The sequence below is a fragment of the Bos mutus genome, chromosome 19, assembly GCF_027580195.1.
Source record: "Bos mutus isolate GX-2022 chromosome 19, NWIPB_WYAK_1.1, whole genome shotgun sequence".
In the NCBI taxonomy this organism is placed as follows: domain Eukaryota; kingdom Metazoa; phylum Chordata; class Mammalia; order Artiodactyla; family Bovidae; genus Bos; species Bos mutus.
The window spans coordinates 31,417,461-31,437,004 of NC_091635.1; the positions used below are offsets into that span (position 1 = coordinate 31,417,461).

At 53.2% G+C, this 19,544-nt stretch overlaps 1 protein-coding gene and 1 non-coding gene across 4 annotated transcripts in view; both read right to left on the minus strand.

The window, feature by feature from the left end:
• Window positions 1–18,706, minus strand: part of ARHGAP27 (Rho GTPase activating protein 27) — a 36,193-nt gene extending 17,487 nt beyond the window's left edge. The window contains exons 1-3 of one of the 3 annotated variants that reach the window (XM_070389984.1): window positions 18,450–18,706; window positions 17,375–17,507; window positions 15,415–16,089 (exon numbers count right to left, since the gene is read on the minus strand). In XM_070389984.1, the coding sequence (XP_070246085.1) occupies window positions 15,415–16,071 (657 nt within the window). In that variant the 5' untranslated portion in view covers window positions 16,072–16,089; window positions 17,375–17,507; window positions 18,450–18,706. Of the gene's footprint in view, window positions 1–15,414; window positions 16,090–17,374; window positions 17,508–18,270; window positions 18,407–18,449 lie in introns of those variants that run through there. The other 2 variants (XM_070389985.1, XM_070389987.1) reach the window with 2 other exon arrangements.
• Window positions 11,231–11,335, minus strand: LOC138984068 (U6 spliceosomal RNA). The gene has a single exon (XR_011461421.1). It is a non-coding gene; the product is annotated as a U6 spliceosomal RNA (small nuclear RNA).
• Window positions 18,707–19,544: the final 838 nt, after the last annotated feature.

A 19,544-nucleotide genomic window follows, 5' to 3' on the forward strand; every position in this document is an offset into this window, starting at 1 on the left:
GGGACGGAAATGAATGGTGATCTTTGCCCCCAGGGACTTAGCCATGTACCAAACCGCCCGAGGTCTGGCGTCTGCCCCTCCTCTGAGCACACCTTCTCCAGGACAGAGTCCAGGTCTCACTCCGTACCCACCCCTAACCCAGAGCCACGCTGTCACCAACGTGCTGTGGGGAGGCTGGGGCTCAGCCAGCAGGGGTTCTCAAACCGTAGCCATGCCTGGCCCCGCCCCCCCCAGAGGCATCTAGTGTGATGAGATTCCAATCGTAAATGACCTGGGGTGAGGTTCTTCTCCTGGAATTGGGGCAGAAGCTCCATTCAATTAAAAGGAAAAAAGAATAGAGCTGGAGTCCAGAATGGACTCCAGTCTTGTGTAGACTCTGCCTCAGTTTCTCTCTGGGAGACCCCTGGGATCTCTGGGCCTCAGTCTCTTTATTCAATAGGTTGTCATTCTCACCTCTCTCATAGGGTTGGTTGGTGTGAAGGAGCCAAGCTGATGCCCTAGTTCCCACACCCACTTGCAGTCTTGGGGAAGAGAGCTGGGTTACATTTCTGCTTTTCTTGACTTCGGGTTTTGAGTGAGTGCCCTTGGTTTTAGACTCTGCCCCTAGCCTCTTGGTGACCTCGGGAAGCTGTCTGGTTGGCCTGCTCCTCCCGGGTGAGGCCTGGGGTGGAGCCCCTTCACCACTCACCACCCCCTGGGCTCTGAGTAAGGCTGGCAGACACCCAGGAGGTCTCCTGCTGCTGGGCCGGGAGGAATCAGAAGGGGTCTGTCGGACTTCCCTGGTGGTCCGGCGGCTAAGAATCCACCTGCCAGTGCAGAGGACATGGGCTTGATCCCTGGTCTGGGAAGATTCCATGTGCCACGGGGCAACTAAGCCCACGTGCCACAGCTACTGTAGCCTGTGAGAGAAGCCACCACAAAGAGAAGCCCGAGCACGGGGATTAGAGAGTGGACCTCAGTCACCGCAACTGAAGCAAGCCTGCGCTCAGCAGTGAAGACCCAGTGCAGCCTGAACAACTGATGAGTTAAAAAGAAACGGTCTGTCAAGGACCCTCCTGAGCCAACCTCAGGAGGCGGGACAATGTGACAGGGTGGTCATCTTCTGCCGCCCCCTCCAGCCAACCTGCCCCTGTGCTCGCCTGTCCTTCTCCCTCCCCGATGGGGGCTCAGGGTCCGCCTGTCCAAGCCGACCTCCCCAACCTGAGCCCTGGGAACCCAAGTGACTCTCATCTGCTCAGGAGTTGCCTCATCTCAAATCTCCAGTCCCATCCACCTGACTGCCTTTGTCCCTTTGGCATTTCAACAAACTCAAGGTCTCTCTACCTTGGGAAATAAAAAAGTGTGCCCCTGGTGAAGGAGGAAACAGAATAGGCTCTATCTTGAAAGCAGGACTCCATCTTGGGCCAGACTGTGGACTTTGAGCCACAGTCTCTATGGTATGCCCAGTATCTATGGAAACAACATACCAACTGGAAAACCAGGCCCCCCAAAAGGAAGAACCTCAGGGCTCTCCATCGCCTAAAAGAATATCCTAATTATTTGTGTAACCGAATAGAATCATACATTCTATTAAGCTTATTGGGGTATGACCACAGCCTATTGATAATTGTCCACTATTAACTACCTAGGTTTAAGACATATAAATCACAGGTTAACTTTGATTGTATCTTTCTTTTTCCTTTGTTCAGATTAGGTTCAGGGAATTTGAGGAGGTGGGTTTGGGCACATATGCTTAGGGTATATAAGGTTTTCACAAAAACTGGTCGGGATCCTTGGCTAAGAGAAGACTCTGCCTTGGGCCTGCCAGTGTGATAAACTGCACTCCACTATCTGCATTGTCCTTCTGAGTGAGTTTATTTCCCCTCCACTATCTGCATTGTCCTTCTGAGTGAGTTTGTTTCCCGGAATGCGTGGCTACAACACTGGAACCAGCCCTCCCCTCCTCCTGTTCAGAGCCAACTTCTCAAAGGAGTCTGTTCACCTAGCATCTCACCATCTGCTCTCTCAGACCTCCAACCCCTCGCTCAGGTCTCCTACAACCTCCTCAAGGGCAAGTTTGGTCCTGGTCTGGCCTGGCTCCTCTCGCATGTAGTCTTTATCATCCTCCCACTCCTGGATGCCTCAGGCTATGGCCTCTTGGTCTGCTTCCTTCCTCTGCCCGTTTCCTGGGTGCTTGCTATCTCATCTCTGCTTCTCACCCGACTGTCCTGGGAAAGCTCAACCCACTTTATTGGGTTAACAGCTTTCAACTGTATCTCCAGGTTAAGCAATCCAACTGCCCGGGGAAGTCCTTGATACACTGAAAAGATACACAAACTGAGTTCATCTTCCTCCTCCTCCCCATCTCAGCATCACCTCTGGTGCTGAGGAGGAATCACCTGCTTCTCTTGTCTCATCTCTCTCAGAGTCCTGGTGACCCTACTTAGGGAAACCTTTCAGACTCACCAGTCCCCAGGTAACACCAGGGTTAGAGGAACATGGGAACATCACCACAGAAGCCAACATTCAAATCTAAAACAGACATTCTGGGATGTCTCTGGTGGTCCAGTGGCTGAAACTTCGAATTCCCGATGCAGGGGGCCTGAGTTCGATCCCTGGTCAGGAAACTAGATTCCACATGCCACAACTAAGAGTTCACGTGCTGCAACTAAAGATTTCATGTGCTTCAGCTAAATATTCCACATGTCACAACTAAAAAAGATCTCGAATGCGGCAAGGCAGATTGAAGATGCCATGTACCCACTACTACTGGAGCAGCCAAATAAATAAATATTTTAAGAATAAATAAAACACACATTCTACACGACAACTGGTCTGTCTCTTTGTCCGTGTCAGAGCAGAAGGAAAAGGAAGGGGTTGTCTAGGGAGAGTTCAACCAAATGCAATGAATGCATAGGATTGGATCCTGGTTTGAATGGGCTATGAGAGACTTGTCTTAGGATAATGGGGAAAATTTGACTATGGCCTGAATCTTAGACTACATTAAGGCATTAACGTAATGGTATCATGGTTACAGAGAAAAAGATCATTTTTAGGAGATGCATGCTGAAGTTTTCAAGTGAAGTGAAGTGAAAGTCACTCAGTCGTGTCCGATTCTTTGCGAGTCCATGGAATTCTCCAGGCCAGAATACTGGAGTTGGGGAGCCATTCCCTTCTCCAGGGGATCTTCCCAACCCAGGGATAGAACCCAGGTCTCCCTCATTGCAGGTGGATTCTTTACCAGCTGAGCCACAAGAGAAGCCCAAGAATACTGGAGTGGGTAGCCTATCCCTTCTCCAGGGGATCTTCCCAACCCAGGAATCAAACCATGGGCTCCTGCATTGCAGGCGGATTATTTACCCAACTGAGCTATCAGGGAAGCCCTGATACCAGGGAAGTTTTCAAGGGTGAAATATAATGAAGCCTGGAATTCACAACTTTTATAATTTTATTCTTGGCAAAAAAGATAGAACAAAAAGACAGAACAACAATGACAAAATAGTCATTGTTGAATCTAGGTAATAGGTATAATTACATTCATGTCAGTATTCTTTTTTACTTTTTCATATGATTGAAAAATTTCATAATAAAAGGCAAGGAAAAAACCTTCAAATTTCTTTTTTAACTCTTCTGCATCCTCAGTGTTACTACTCCGCGAGGTATTCATTATTTCTTATCTGAAAACAGACCAGCCCTTCCAGCTCCCCCCTACTCCCAATCTATCACAGACAAAGGAAGTTCTCTCCCTTTAAGATACAGTTCTGGGGCCAAGGATTCTGGAAATATGGCAGCTTAAACATGCCCTGCTTCTCTTCCCCTCCTAACTGCTACCCTCTACTGCCCAAACCAAGTGCGGGCTGGGGAAGATGAATGGGCAGGACCTGGCTGGCACAGGCGAGAGGCCCTGAGACAGGCTGGGACCTGGGAAATCCTGGGGCAAACTGTGCCTGCCATGGGACCCTGGAGTGAAGGGAGGGTGAGCCTTGTCCAGACCCCTTGCCCCCAGGAGCTGATGGGGAGCCAAGTAGGTGGGCCAAGTAGCCTCTGTGCTTAAGGCTGGTCTTGCTAAGGAGGCAAGAGACCACTACTGCTCTAGGGACCCCCACGAAGTGGGGCATTCTAGCATCTCACCTCCAGTCCTGATGAGCAAAGATATATAATCAACATCACTCCTCTGATGGGGCTGGAGAGAGGTGGAGCAACCAGAGCTACCAAACAGGCCACTGCTATCAGACCCCAGCATGACGAGGACTCAGGACACACTAAATCATGGCGGGAAGAACTTGTCAGTAGTAAAGGGGGATGGGACAACTGGGTGACCATCCAGAAAAAAAAAAAAGATAATTAAAGATGAGTTAAAGTGGACTTACCCTGTCCACTCAGACATACCCCAAAGTATCAAAGATTCAGATGTTAAAAGTGAAGACATAACAATACTCAGGGAGGAAAATATGAGCAAAATTCTCTACTTAAAAAAAAAAGCCTTTGTAACAAAGGCTCTAAATCTAAACGCCATAAGATAAGTGGTTTATACACTTGGCTACACAAACGCATTTCAAGAAAACTTGAGTGGCGAGAAAGTTTCATTAGCAAAGCCAAAAGATGAACTTTGACAAGATTACAACTCATGTAATAGACAAAGGGCTATTTTCCCTATAGAAGGACCACCTAGACATCAATTTTAAAGAAAGACCAATAACTTAATATGTAAATGGGCCAAGGACAGGAACAGACCATTCACAGAAAAATAGAAACAAATAGTCCTCAGATACATAAAAAGATGCTCATTCTCACTGGAAAGAGAAATGCAAACTCAAGCTACCTTAAGATAATGTATTTTAGGATCAGATTGGCAGAAAACAAAATTTTGATGACACTCAGTTGGCAAGGCTGAGGGGAGAAAGGTGTGTTCATTTGTGTTGGTGGGAGAGCAAATTGATACAAGCCCTGAGTGCAGCAATTTGTCAACATCTAAAAAATACCTACTGTTTACCCTTTGCCCCAGCAATTGTACTTTTGGGATTTCACTGCGATTTCTCTGTACAGGTTTACAAGATTATTTATTATAATGTTGTTTGTAATAGCAAAGGATAGGACACAATCCAAGTATCCATCAACAGTGGACTGGTTAAATGATTTATGCTACATCCCTACAACAGGAAAGCATGTAGCTATAAGGAAGGATACTTTCTATGTACAAGCTCCAAGGCACATGGTTAAATCAAAAAGGCAAAAAAATAAATAAATAAAAAACAAGATGTCCTGCATGCTATCTTTGTGTAAGACAGACAGAAAATAATCAATATATTCATACTAGTCTGTGTTTGCAGAAAGCAACTCTGGGAGAATAAAGAAAGAATTGATTAAAATGGTAACTTTTAAGCTGATAAAGAACAGGGCAAGGAAAATGATATGTATGAGAATTATTGTTATATACTTTTTAATGCTTTGATTAAAAAAAAACACATAAGTATATAACCTAGTTTAAAAGAAAAAACACATACCTTGAGGTTATTCGCAAGATAGACGGCCGGAAAATATAATTATAATGTGAACAACAAGAAGAAAAAACTCTCTAAGATTCAAGTAAGGCACAAAAGAAGAAGAAAGGGACTGCTTTAGAACTTTAAAATATATTGTTGTACTACTAATTGGAGGAGAAGATAGTTCCTCTTGATATTCAAATGTGTGGCCTGGGAGATCAAGCAGAAAAAAAATATCTCAAACCTCAGAGCAAAAGCACACAGAGATGGAAGTAAAGAGGGAAAAGATAAGAAACTGGGAGATCCAGCCAGGAGAGCCAACAGGCAACAGAAAAAGGAAAAGAAACATAGTCATGTGAACAAGCAGATTTCCCTAAGCTGGAAAGCGGACCCAAGTCTACAGACTGGCAGGGCTCGGTGAGTTCCAGATGGGTCGCTGAGAAAAAGAATCCTCATCGCACACACGCTAGAACACACTGGATTAGGAACCGGAAGGAAAAGCAGAAGCCACTAACGACGAAGAAAGTACAGAAGGACAAGAGATTAACAGAAGGAGAAAAAAGGGAATCAATAGCAACCTCATCGAAGGGGAAAAGAATACCACAAGGTAAACTAATAAATGTAACACAAACCACTGGTAACAAAATCAAGGACAGTGTACCAACTGTTAAATGAAATGTGAGCACACTGAATTATCCCATTAAGACACAGCTTGGGTTTAAAAATTAGTGATATGATACACACAAGAAATATGCTTTTTTTTTTTTTTTATAAAAAAGTGATAATGGTTGAAAATAAAAGGACACAGAGAGATACAAGCAAGTATCTGAAATATACAACCTGAAATTCTACCTTTCTGTTATTAATATGGTCATGCTTCCTTTTTATTTCATTTTATTTTAACCTTTTCACTTGCTGGTATCTCTCTGTGTCCTTTTATTTTCAACCATTATTATTATTATTATTTTAAAGAAGGCTGAGTGTTGAAGAATTGATTCTTTTGAACTGTGGTATTAGAGAAGACTCTTGAGAGTCCCTTGGACTGCAAGGAGATCAAATCAGTCAATCCTAAAGGAAATAAATCCTGAATATTCATTGGAAGGACTGATGCTGAAGCTGAAGTTCAAATACTTTGGCCAGCTGATGCGAAGATCTGACTCATTAGAAAAGAGCCTGATGCTGGGAAAGACTGAAGACAGGAGGAGAAGGGGATGACAGAGGATGAGATGTTTGGATGGCATCACCGACTCAGTGGGCATGAGTTTGAGCAAGCTCTGGGAGATGGTGATGGACTGGCAAGACTGGTGTGCTGCGTCCATGGGGCTGCAAAGAGTCAGACACAGCTGAGCTACTGAGCAACAGGCACTAAGCAGGATAAACAGGGATATGACATACTGATACAAAGGCACAATTTGTGATGACAGGACAGTCAAAATCTGTATGCTCCCAATAGCATTATAATTAAATAGAAAAAGCAAAAAACTATTACAAGTACGAGAAAAGGGCTTCCCTGGTGGTCCAGTGGTTAAGAATCCACCTGCCAATGCAGGGGACATGTGTTTGATCCCTGGTCTGGGAAGATCCCACATGCCGTGGAGCAACCAAGCCCACGCGCCATAACTACTGAGCCCACTCTCATGTGCCCCATAACTACTGAGCCCACTCTCTATGGCCCATGTGCCCCAAACAAGAGAAGCCCCCACTGTGAGAAGCCGGTGGACCTCAATGAAGAGTAGCCTCCACTCATCACTGCTAGAGAAAGCCTGTGCACAGCAATGAAGACCCAGTACAACCAAAAATAAAAATAAATGAATAAATAAATCTTTTTTTCAAAAGTACATGAAGCACTTTATAGAGAGAATTTGAGATGGAGATTTAATACACCTCTATCAGAATCAGAACAAAAGAAGCATATAAAGAAAATGTATTTGAATAATCAATAAACTTGATTTGGTACATATGGAACCTTACATCCCTTAAGTATACAAAAACATTTGTATAGAAAACATACAGGGACTTCCCTGGTGGCCCAATGGTTAAGAATCCATCTGTCAATGGAGGGGACACAGGTTTGATCCCTGGTCCAGGAAGATCCCACAGGCAGTGAGCAACTAAGCCCGCAAGGCACAACTAGAGAGTCTGTGTGCCGCCAAGATCCTACAGGACGCAATGAAGATCTGATGCAACCAAAGAAAGAAAGAAAATGTACAGGTTTTCTCTGTCTTTGAAAACTTAAAAAAAAAAAATTATTTCCTAGGCCAGAAGGAAATCCATGACAAAAGTGGAGCTTTTACAAATCTAGAAAAAAGGAATACTTCCCCGGTAAAATAAAAAACTGCCAAAAATAAATAAAATAAAAAATGACATGGCCAAAATTAACTAGCGAACCAGTGGAAAACCTAAAAAGACTAATTACCATTGACGAGCAAAATTAATAAATAAAATCTGCCACGGACAGAGCACCAGGTCCAGAAGGTTTCTCAGGAGGCTGAATTGCAGATGCCATTAGAATTCACCTCTGAGATCACCTCCTTGGACAGCATTGTAGATTTCCCTCTCGCCTGAGAGATGTGGGATGGAGGCGGGGGGTGCTCCTTGGACATGTCCCCCATAGAACCCTGCATTGGAATTCACCACAGAATAGTGTAACTGTCATTTACTTGTCAGTCGCTCCTTCTGGAATGGAAGCTACCTTCAGGCAGGGACCACCTCTGATTTTTCATCGTCTCCAGTGCCTGGTAGCATTACCTGCTTTTTACTGAATCAAGAGATGTGGAAGCGAAAAAGTGCATCATAAATGTCAGCGTACGCTGGGACAACCCTATGTCTATAAAACTCCCCAACATGTAAGCCTAGGAAAGCAGAATGGATGGAGAGAAACCAAAACCCTGAATCATTAGATTGAAATCCCCCCCATTATCCAAATATTTGTAATGGGGTTAAACTATCTTTCACCCCACTGCAGTACTCTTGCCTGGAAAATCCCATGGACGGAGGGGCCTGGTAGGCTGCAGTCCATGGGGTCGCTAAGAGTCGGACACGGCTGAGCAACTTCACTTTCACTTTTCACTTTCATGCTTTGGAGAAGGAAATGGCAACCCACTTCAGTATTCTTGCCTGGAGAATCCCAGGGATGGGGGAGCCTGGTGGGCTGCCGTCTATGGGGTCGCACAGAGTCAGACACAACGGAAGCGACTTAGCAGCAGCAGCAGCAAACTCTTTATGGGCTTTCCTGGTGGCTCAGATGGTAAAGAATCCGCCTACAATGTGGGAGACCTGGGTTCTATCCCTGGGTGGGGAAGATCCCCTGGAGGGGGTTATGGCAACCCACCCCAGTATTCTTGCCTAGAGAAACTGCACAGACAGAGGAGCCTGGTGGGCTATGGTCCATGGGTCAGAAAGAGTTGGACATGACTGAGCAACTAAACACACACACACAAATTATCTTTATAGGGGGAACGTGCATACTCACTCGCTTCAGTCATGTCTGACTCTGCAATCCCATGGACTGTAGCCCTCCAGGGTCCTCTGTCCATGGGATTCTCCAGGCAGAATGTGAAGGGAAAGTGAAAGTCGCTCAGTCGTGTCCGACTCTTTGTGACCCCATGGACTATGGCATTCTCCAGGCCAGAATACTGGAGTGGGTAGCCTTTCCCTTCTCCAGGGGATCCTCCCAACCCAGGGATGGAACCCAGGTCTCCTGCATTGCAGGCAGATTCTTTACCATCTGAGCCATCAGGGAAGCCCCACCTAGATCCAGCTCCAAATCGCTCCAACACTCTGCTGTGGAACAGTGACTGTGTTCTGATCATCAGGTACCCCCAGTCATGATCATGGGCTTTCCTGTGCCCAGGACGTGACAGTGACCAGCCATCAGGGCTGGCATTCGGTACCAACTGCCCATCCTCTCCCACTATTGGATCAACAGCTCCAGGAAGAACAGAGCAAATAGAAATAGGGTGAAGCAAGCTGCAGAGCTCAGGGAGGAAGTGGGGAGGCAGGTGGGCTTGCCAGGAGATTGTCTCAGGAGGCCTGGGGGCTGAAGGGAGCCAGGTGAGACCCGGGCTGGGGGTGGGGGGACCCCCCAGCGACAACAGCCTGCAGGGCTGGAGGCTATGCCTCTCCGCCTTGGGAACAGTGGGCAGGGAGGGCTCTCAGTGGCCAGCAATGTTGGTAAGCATGGAGGGGGGGTCCCTAGGACCTACTCTTTCACAAACCAGGTCATAGGCTGGGCAGTGGGGCTCTCAGGTTAGCTTGGGGCTGCAGGTGAGTCACGGGGAGGGTGAGTTCAGGCCAGGTATAAAGAAACCAGCTGGGCCACTCTAGGACAGCTATCCTAACTGGGCAGTGGGGAGAGCTGTTAGAAGGGAGGGCGGACAAGTGGACGCATGAGTCCCTCCACTTGGCCTCTGCTCCTCTGTTCTGACCACCCCTTCCTTTTCAGAAGCCCCCCTCCCGCCAGCTGGTCCCAAAGTGGGATCCAGCTGGGTCTGCCCAAGGCCAGTTCCCTCATCCCGGTCACAGCTCCCTGGGGCTGCCCTTGGAGTCTGTCCCACGGAGTGCGGGGCCGGGATCCGGAGAGGAGGGCAGGGCACGTGGCAGCAGGGGTCACTGGGTGGGTTCTCTTCTGGAGTGGGCTCACAGAATGATCAGGAGGGGACGCAGGAGGGTGTGGGAAAACCGCTGTGGCGCGCCCCTCCTCCCCCAGGGTCCCGACTCCAGGGCACATTTCCTGGTCACTCACCGGTCTGGCCAAGGAGGAGGAAGGAGAGCCCTGGGGCTCCTAGCCGTCTGGAAGCTGCTTAGGTGCGGAGCCTCCTGGGCCGTTTGCCTAAGACGCTGCGGAGGCTGGGGCTGTGACCCCTTCCTCCCAGTGGCCAATGCCCGGCGGCAGGGGCGGGCCCCAGTCCAGGTGGCCGGCCTGGCCCTTCCCACCTCTGAGTTGTTCTAGGGCGCGGTGGTGACCACACCCTGAAATCCCCGGGGCAGAACGGCCCCTGGCCCAGGGGTGGGCCCCGCAGTCTCTGGGGAGGAGTCACAGAGGCCCCTTCCTGGGTTCCCAGACTGCCTCCTGGCAGCATGTGTGCGTGGGGGGGGCCGGGAGGACCGGTGGTCCTCCACTTTCCTCCCCCTCCTCCCTCTCTCCCTCCTCGGAAGGGGTGCTTCTACTTCTCTCCTGTTATTACTGTTTAGTTACCGATTGTGTCCGACCCCATGGACTGTAGCCTGCCAGGCTCCTCTGTCCCTGGGATTTCCCAGGCAAGAACACTGGAGCAGGTTGCCATTTCCTTCTCCAGGGAATCTTCCTGGACCAGGGATTGATAGTGTCTCCTGCATTGGCAGGCGGGTCCCTTATCACTGAGCCACCAGGGAAGGCCCTCTACCCTCTCCTGGGACATCTCATTCTCCCACCTCACCATCAGGCACAGAGAATTCCTGCCTCCTCCCTGCCCCAGTGCCCACGACATGGCTGGGCACATACCGGGCACTCTGAAAGGTGAATACCTGTTTGCCTTGGGCTTGTACTGTCCTTGCTGAGGGGAATGGGGCGGCCAAGCCTGAAAGCCGCCTGGCCGAGACTCAGCCTAGGATTCAGAGTGGGGTTTGGGGCCTGGAGGAATGCATCTGGTCTTGAAGCTGCCTCCTCCTGGCTGTGTGACCTTTGGTCAGTCACTAAACCCCTTTGAACCTCTGTCTGTCTGTACTCTGGGCAAATGTGGGGTGTGCCCAGGCCTGCCTTCCGAGCCACTGGGAATATGAGTTTTTTTAAAAATATGGAACACTTCACGAACTTCCGTGTCATCTTTGCTCAGGGGCCATGCTAATCTCCTCTGTATTGTTCCAATTTGAATTTATGCGCTGCCAAAGTGAGCATTGGGAGGGTGAGAGCTCACAGGATGAGTGAGAGCTCATGGAACTGTTAGCCCCTTTGAGACAGGGGCTGTCGCGTCTTCCCAGGCTGTGTGTCCCAGTGGCCAACCCACAGCACGCGTTCACTACATGCTAGCCTAGCTGGGTGACTGGTGAAATGCCCCATGTGGTAGAGGCTTCTCGCTTCTAGGGGCGCCAGTCCCTGCCTCTGCCGATCATCCTGCCCTCCTCACCACCCTCTCCCCTTGTCCGATGGTCCACCCACTGGACACTGTCCCCACCTGCTCTGATGACCCCACGTCACCTCCACCCACACATGCCTCTCCCTCCCTTCCTCCCCCTCCTCCTCCCCCTCCTCCCCTCCCTCTCTCTCTTCTCTCCTTCCTCCCTTCCTCCTCCCCCTCCTCTTCCTCCCCTCCCCCTCCTCCTCCCCTCCCTTCCCCCCCCTCCTCCTCCCCCCCTCCTCCCCCCTGGCTCCCAGCCTCTGCTCCTCACTCCTTTCTCCTGGGGTGGAATCTCTTCAACTACCTCCTCGCCATCCTCTGCCTCCCTGTCTTCCTGCCCCTCTCAGGAGATTCTGGGGAGCCTCCACCCAAGATTTACACCCACACCTGGCCACATAGCATCTCCCCTCTGCCTAGCTTCTGAGAATTGTCTATACTCTGCACCTGTGTCCTCAACCTTCATTCCTCTGACCCTTTGCTCTCTGCCTTCAGCAACCCCTAGACCAACTCCTGATAAGATAGCCGCTGACCTTCTGGTGGCCACTTCCAATAAAGCCCAATGACCTTTATCTCACTTTCTCTTTTCTTCTGGACGCTCCTTGGCTTTTGGGCCAGTGCTCTGCTGCTTTCCCTTCTTGTTCCCTGACTGTTCTTTCCTCTTTCGCTCTTCTCTCCTCCCTCTATTGCCCAAACACTGTGGCCCCAGGGCTGTCTCGAATGCGGTGGCCCCAGGACTGTCTCAGGCGCTCTTGTCCACCCCTATCGCTCCACTATCACACGCTGAGGGCCTCCTCCTGGGCAGCAGTCCTAGCTGTCCCGCACTGGAGCCAGGCAAGGACAGAGTGAGCATCGCCTGTTTCCTCCACCACCTCCTCCCCGGTTATCCAGGCCGCAAACAGCACCACTGCCAGTGCCAGAGGGCACACTGGGAGACTGGAGCTCCTCCTGATATCCTGCTCACCCCTCTCAGCCCATTGGCCACCAGGTCCCACCCAGCCTACCTCCCAAATCTCCCGCCACCACTGCATGCCTGGGAGACCGCAAAGGTCCTCATCATTCCTCAAGGCCCAGCCGCAGGGGTCTTCCCTCAATCCCCTTCTCCTCTCTGCTGAGAGCCTTCCAATGGCTGCAGAATAGAGCCCAAATTCCTGCCGAGAGCCCATGAGTCCCTGCTCAGCAAGACACCATCCACTCCCGACCCCACACTCTCATCCCTGAGCCCCACCTGTAAGGTCCCAAAGGTGCCACATCTTCTCGCACCTCACCTCTGCCCACGCACCTCAGCACCTCGAGTGTAGCTCCATCACAGACGGCCTGTGCCCCACACTGAAGATCTGTCCCCTCTTGCCAGTCTCCCAACCCAGACAATGAGTCCCCCAGAGCTGGAGCTGTGCCTCGGCCGCCTTTAAATCCAAAGGCTCACCTGGTGCTTGGCAGGTGTTCCATCAATTCACTTAGTGAATGGAGGGGAAAGCTGGGAACTTTCTCCTCCAAGGAGATTACAGGCAGGCTCACATTTCAGGAAACTCCTTCTCTAAGTGCTGCTGTGAACAGACAGCAGGGTGGGACTTCCTTCCCAGGAAGGAACCAACTCCCCTGCTCTGGAGTTTGTCCTGGATGGAGTGTCAAGGGAGGCCGACAGCTGACACTCAAATAAAACATGGCCACGGGGACCGTGGTCTTATTCCCATTACACCGGGGAGGAAACAGGACCAGAGATGCTAAGTGATTTGTTCAGGTCACACAGTGAATTAGAGCCAGAGCTGAGACTGAGCAGAGCATCTCGGTGGTAAACCCAGGTCTCCGGCAGACACCTCAGTTCCTCCCTGTACAAGCCCTACCCCTTACCCTGATCATCTATATGTCCACCAACTCCTAACACACCACTGCAGCTGGAGGTGCCGGAGGCTCGAGGCGGAGACGCTGGCTGCTGGGATGACTTTTCTTTGAGCTCAGGAGGTACTGGGATCTGGGCTGGAGGTCTTCTACCACTGTGGTCCTGGGCTCTGCTGTGATGCCCCTTGGGCAGACTTGCAGAGCCCGGGTTCATGGTTAAGGGAGCTGCCTCTCCTTGTCCCTCCTCAGCACATTCCGTAAGGCTCTGGCCCAGGCTCGATGCCAGGAGCTGGGGTTCAGAGAGCGAGGCCAGTCCCCCACCTCCAGAAGGGAGGAGTGCACCTCCAAGAGCCAAATAGATATTCCCACCATCACAAGGACAGAGAGTGTGGAGAGGCGCGAGAGCCTGCGGAAGAAACGGAGCGGCGCCGGGGGCAAGGAGAGCAGGCGTGCAGCCATATATTCCAGAGAAGATGGAACAGATAGATGGTGGGCTGGCAGAGGCGTTTGGCGCAAGGGTCACCCTCCACCTCCTCAGTTCTCTCCCCTCAGGGTCCTTGATCTCTTTCCTTGCACGCCGCACGTTGTTCCCCATTCTGGCCACCAGAGGGCGGGCTGCCCCTTGCAAAAACTGTAGCAAAGGTGGAGCCGGCCCGGAGGAAAAGATACCCAGTGGGACCTCAGCCAGTCTTGGCAGACCGCCTACTACGTGTCAAGCACTTCCACGCTTCACCTCTTTTAAGGCTCTCAACAACTCGAATCCTTTGATATTGTTCTGCGTGTACACAAGAGGGCATCGTGGCGGGGTGAGTGAAGTGACTCGTTTAGCAGCTGGCAGGTGATCCAGCAGAGTCAAATTCGAGTCTGTGTAGCCTCAAATCCTGAACACTGCACCATAAGACCAGGAGGAGGGAAGACCCGGGGCCTTGCAGATGGGGACGGTGCATCCTTCCTCTGGGCATCCCAGACTCAGTCTCCGCACGTGGCAGGCATCAATATTTATTATAATCATATTGGGTCCAAAAAAGGAAATCAGAGACTCACAAGTTTCAGAAGTCATCTCTCCACCGTCCCCTAGCCTCTTGGTCTAAACGCAAACTGAGACTCTGAGTGAGGAAGTGGATTGCCCATAAGTACACAGCTGCGGCAGATGTCAGAAGGGGGCCTGTGCACTGTCCCCCCCCCCACATCTTTCCCGGAAAAGTCCCTAAACTTGAAGAAGTCCGGGCCAGCAAAGGATTTTGAGGTTGTAAGAGTTTTTAAAACGTGCCCCTATTTTAAAAATAATATTTAAATATTATTTCAGAAATCCCCAAATTTACATAACCAGATTCTGAGGCAAAAAAGAACATCCTCACTATAACTGGACTTATTTCTGAAACAAACCCATCGAAATTAAAAAAAAAAAAAAAAGAGGAACTAAAATGTTGGAACCAGACAAAAAAGGAAGCAGACCCCTGACTTTCACATCCATTATCTCCTCCGAAGCCCAAGCTCATGTGAGAAACGCGAGGCAGGTAGAGCCGGCGGCGGCACTCTGCTACCATCCCTTATTTCATTCCAGATGTGTTTTGGAATGGTTTGGATTTTAGAAAGGTAACGGGCCCGCACCTGCTACAGGGGACATAACCATCGCAGCAAGGCTTGAGCGGCACCGTATGATCGGGTTTACTTGCTCTTCTACAGCAAAACTTGAATATTCACACTATTAAGGCTGCCCACGGCCGCACATGGGCTCAAGTTAAATTCTACCGTTAACTGAGTTACAGAAGCCCTTTGAGCTCCAGGGAGCTTTGGCATTTGGGAACTGCAGATAAGAAATCTTGAGTAAGCCTGTACCCCTCTGGTTTCGTGGTTGAGCAAGTTAGGCTCGGCGTGAGCGAGTTGGTCTAAAGCCGGCAGACACAGCTGCTCCGTCGAGCCGGGACTTAAGGCTCAGGGGGTCTCCCAGAGTCCGGGCTCTTGGAGGGTGGGAGCAACCCCCGCCCCGGTCTCCCCGCTCCCGGCTCCCGTTAGCGTACCTGCTCCGGCCGCTGCTCCGTCGGCGGGTCGCGCACGTCCTGGATGGCCTCGTAGACGTTCTCGGAGTCGCTGCGCGCCAGGGGCCGCGGGCACACCCATGAGCCGGCCACGCTGCAGGCCTTGAAGCCGCCTCCGCTCCCGAGGAGGCCGACAGGGGGCGCGGCGGTGCGGGCCAGGTCGTCCAAGGACTGCGCGGGCCGCACAGGCGCCGCGGGCCGCGTGTACAGGCAGGCGGGCGAGCCAGGCGCCAGGCTTCGACGCTGAGTGGCCGCGCCCGGTCGAGCTCGGCCGCACAGGGAGCCCGCGCGGCCCCGGGGCTCGGCGGGGGCGCCGTCGGGTCCGGAGGGCGCCGACGCGCTCATGAAGCGGTAGTCATAGGCGAGCGGTTCGGGAGCTGCGGGGCCCTGGAGGGGCGCGGGCGGCGGCGGGGCGGGCGCGGGGTGGCCGAGGGCCGGCAGCTCGCGCACATACTGCGCCGGCAGGTAGAAGGGGCGGCCGCCCGGCTCGCTCCGCACGTGCCACCAGTGCTCCGTGCTGCGGCGCAACAGTCGGTAGCGCTCGTTGGGCTGGATGGCGACGCGGCGCCCGTCCTTGCCCGTATACTCAAAGGGATGCTCCACCAGCACGTAGACGTCCCCCTCGACGTCCGCCGCCATCGCGGCCGCCGCGTGTCCCTGTGGGCGACGAGGAGGAGGGGCGCGGAGGTCAGGGCCGCCGAGAGGGCCGCGCTCCGCACAGGGGAGCCCGAAGACTTCGAGTCCCGAAGCTACGATCGTGTACGTTCGGGCTTCGGTTTTCCTATCTCGAAAACGCGGGGCTTGGACGAAATAATCTCTACGGTTTTAATTCTTACACGCAGCGATGGAATTAAGACAGCCCTTTCATTCTGCGGCCTGGAGTATAAAATTCTATCCCTCGGTGGGGAGATGGTGGTTAACACCGGTCCGGCTTTAAAGCCAAGGAAGCTTTAAGGCTGGTTGGGGGGACATCACGTGTGTATAAAAATTGGGCCTCAGTTTCCGCATTTGTAAAGTGGGAAAAATAGCCCATACGTCCATCCCGCCCTGTCCCGACACTTCCAGGAGCCCTCAGGGAATCGCGTCCTTGGCAGCTCCTATTGTCCCAGCCACCCACCAAGGCGCGTGAGCCCCAGGCCCGAGGGGGACAGAGTTGGGGCGCAGGTTCTGGGAGCGGCCCCCGCTTCGCTCTACTCTGGGAGTGTCCCTGCCCTGCTTAGTCCAAGGGCCTTGGCATAAGGGGCCGCGACTGCCAAGGCCGGGGAAACCGGTTCTCTTGGTTTTTCTCTTTCCTTTCCCAGCGGCTTAGCCACAGACGTGACCCCGGAGCCCCGCCCGCCCAGACCGACCAGCACCTCCCCCTGCGCTCCGGCTCCCACCTCCACGTCCAGAGAGAGGCTTGGCCCTTGCGGCCTGCCCTCTGCCCTGCGGTCTCTATATTGCCCCACGAGAGTGGCCCCTAGAGAATGCACTCTTTGATAGTGACTATCCGTGCGGTGTACCCAAGGGACCCCTAAAGTTATCCCGGAGTGAACACCACAACCCACTCTCCCTCTCGCAGGCTCAGCCTGGACCCTGGTGTGTCGGGGGAGCGGCGTCACAGCCCAACTGGAAGCCCGTCTGTGAGGCTGGTCCCTCCAAGCCTTTACATCGGCCACATCGACTGCCCCACGATGGTGACCTGGGACCAAGCAGGTGCAGGTGGAAGCTCGGCCTCTGGTTGAGTCTGAGCGACCCAAGGCACAGGGTCTGGCCGCGGGGCGCCTAGCGCTCCTTCTCTACTTTCTCAAACTTTCCTCGACGGGGAAAGAGTGTAAACTGAGCCACTGAGCACACTGGGCCCTGGACGCGGGGTCCTTAAGCTGACTGCAGCTAAGCCAACCAAACTTAAGGAGGACAACCTTCTCTCCACCTTCCCCCGAACCCCCTGCCTCTCACTTACGTCGGCAGGGCGGGCCTCGCGGAGCCCATGGGCGGGCTGGGTGGAGCCGGAGGATGGATGCAGGTTAGGGCCCTGCCATCTCCTTGGGCGGGGCTTCAGACGGCTTGGCTGGAGAGACTTTAGGGAGCTGGAGCTGGCAAGGAGAGCAAAGAAGGTGAGGGACGCTTGGAAGCACCGCCTTCAATTCCCGAAGCGGCGGTGTCTGGGAGGGGCGGGGCGGAGCCTGAAGAAATCCGCCTAGGCCGGTGGGGCCTTGGAGGCGGGACCCAAGCAGAAGGCCTGAGGGAGGGGCAAGGGCAGGGAGGGCTGCGGCCGAAGGGGCACGGAAGGTTCACGAGTGGAACCAAGGGAGGGTAGGGTCCGGCCCCTGCCGCGCCCCACCCGCACGCTCGGGATACGGCTTCCAAGAGGCTCTGCGTCCCGCGGACGCGATGCTTCGGGACTGCTCGACCCGGCTTGACATCTAGCCCGAGCGTCCCCAGTCCTAGCAAGGCTATTTGCATCCTGAACCATCCGGATTGCAGGCACTGCCGCTCCGGTCCCATCCTCGTCCTCCCCAGGCCCTTTTCGAACTCAGCTCGGCCAGGCCTCGAAAAACTTGGAGTGGGGTTCCCACTGCAGAGACGCTCCCCGGAGCGCGGGGTCACTGGTTGGGTGGGGAGGGGACCCAGTTCTCGTCTCCTTCCCCGATCCTGGGGGGAGCGAAGAGGAGAAGGATCAGGGGAGCGGGGAGGGTCCCTGGAGCGCGAAGACCGACCCTTCACCAGGAGGTGCCCTGCGTCCACGGCTTGGGAGACAGACAAGAGTCACAGCGGCGCCCACGCCTGGGTCGACGCAGGGGACCTGGACCTGGGCCCCTCCTGCCCCAGGACGGCGGGCAGTCCTTCGCCTCCCACCTCCTCCTGAGCGAGGGCAAGATCCGTCCCGAGCCGCGCTCCTCCCAAGACCGCTCAGCTCCGGCTCCTGCGCCTTGCGCGAAGGGTGCTTGATGCTGCCGGGTGAGGACCCCGCCACCTGCAGTCCCCCTCCCCACCCCAGATCAGCACTCCCGCCCAGTCCGGCCCGGCCCTGGCACCTCGGTGTCCGCTCGCTGGCCTCGCCTCCACTTGTCCTGGCAGGCGCGCGGGGGGCTCGGCGTCCGGTGCTTCCTCCTCCACCGCCCAGCTCCCGCGCTGCCCTGTTTCCTGTTCAACAATATAGTGAGGGAGGCACCGGCGGAGAGCACCCGTCAGAACTTCCTCCCGGGGCTGGGGCTGCGGCTGCGAGAGACAATCCCCGGTGTCCTGGCTTCCTGTCCTCTCTGGGACGGGCCAGCGCCCGAGGAGCGCAGACGCCACCCCCTTCCCCTGCACCTCCCGGGGATCCTGGGCCACACCTGGCTGTCTCCTGGAGGAAGGCAGCAGAGCCAGGACGGTGGGATGAGCGAGGAGGAAGGCGGGCCAGATTTCCCTCCACCGCTGCTCTACTCCATCCCCTTTCCCCTACCTCCTGGCCTGGATCCTTGTGGGGGAGGAGCCCCCCCTCCCCGACCCCCAGCCAATCCGTCAAAGCTCAGAGCAACCTCCTGGGGTTGAACTCAAGATGCTCACCGTATCTCTGCATCTCAGTTTGCTTTCCTGTAAACTGGGGACAGTAACACCTACTTCATAGGATTGTTGTTGTTCAGTCACTAAGTTGTGACTCTCTGTGACCTCATGGACTGCAGCAGGTCAGGCTAACGTATTGTTATCATCGCATTGTTAAGAACACACATCTGATGAATTATTATTATCACTAATTTTATTATGAGATGAGCCCTCCTCTTTGGGGTTGAATTGGGGTCCTCAAACCCCCCATCTGCTATCCTCCTTTAGGCAGGAGGGGAAGGGAGAAACAAGTATTCTCAGAAACACCTTGCTAAGGATGGACGACTGAATCCAAAGGCAGCACATTGGCCGTGTGCTCTTCTGGGTCCTGCCTCTACACACCAGGTCCCTCAAGGCTCCTCTGGGCCCACCACCTCCTGCCCTCAAGGGAAGCTGGGGCTCATGCGATGGGCAGAGGGTGCTCCCTCAAAGGCCGAAAGGCTGCTTCAAGGACAGGAAACTGCAGACATGAATCTTTCAGTCCCAAGTTCCTGCACCCTGATTTCCCTGGGAATTAGCCTGTTTCCTTCTTCTGTCTTTACAAG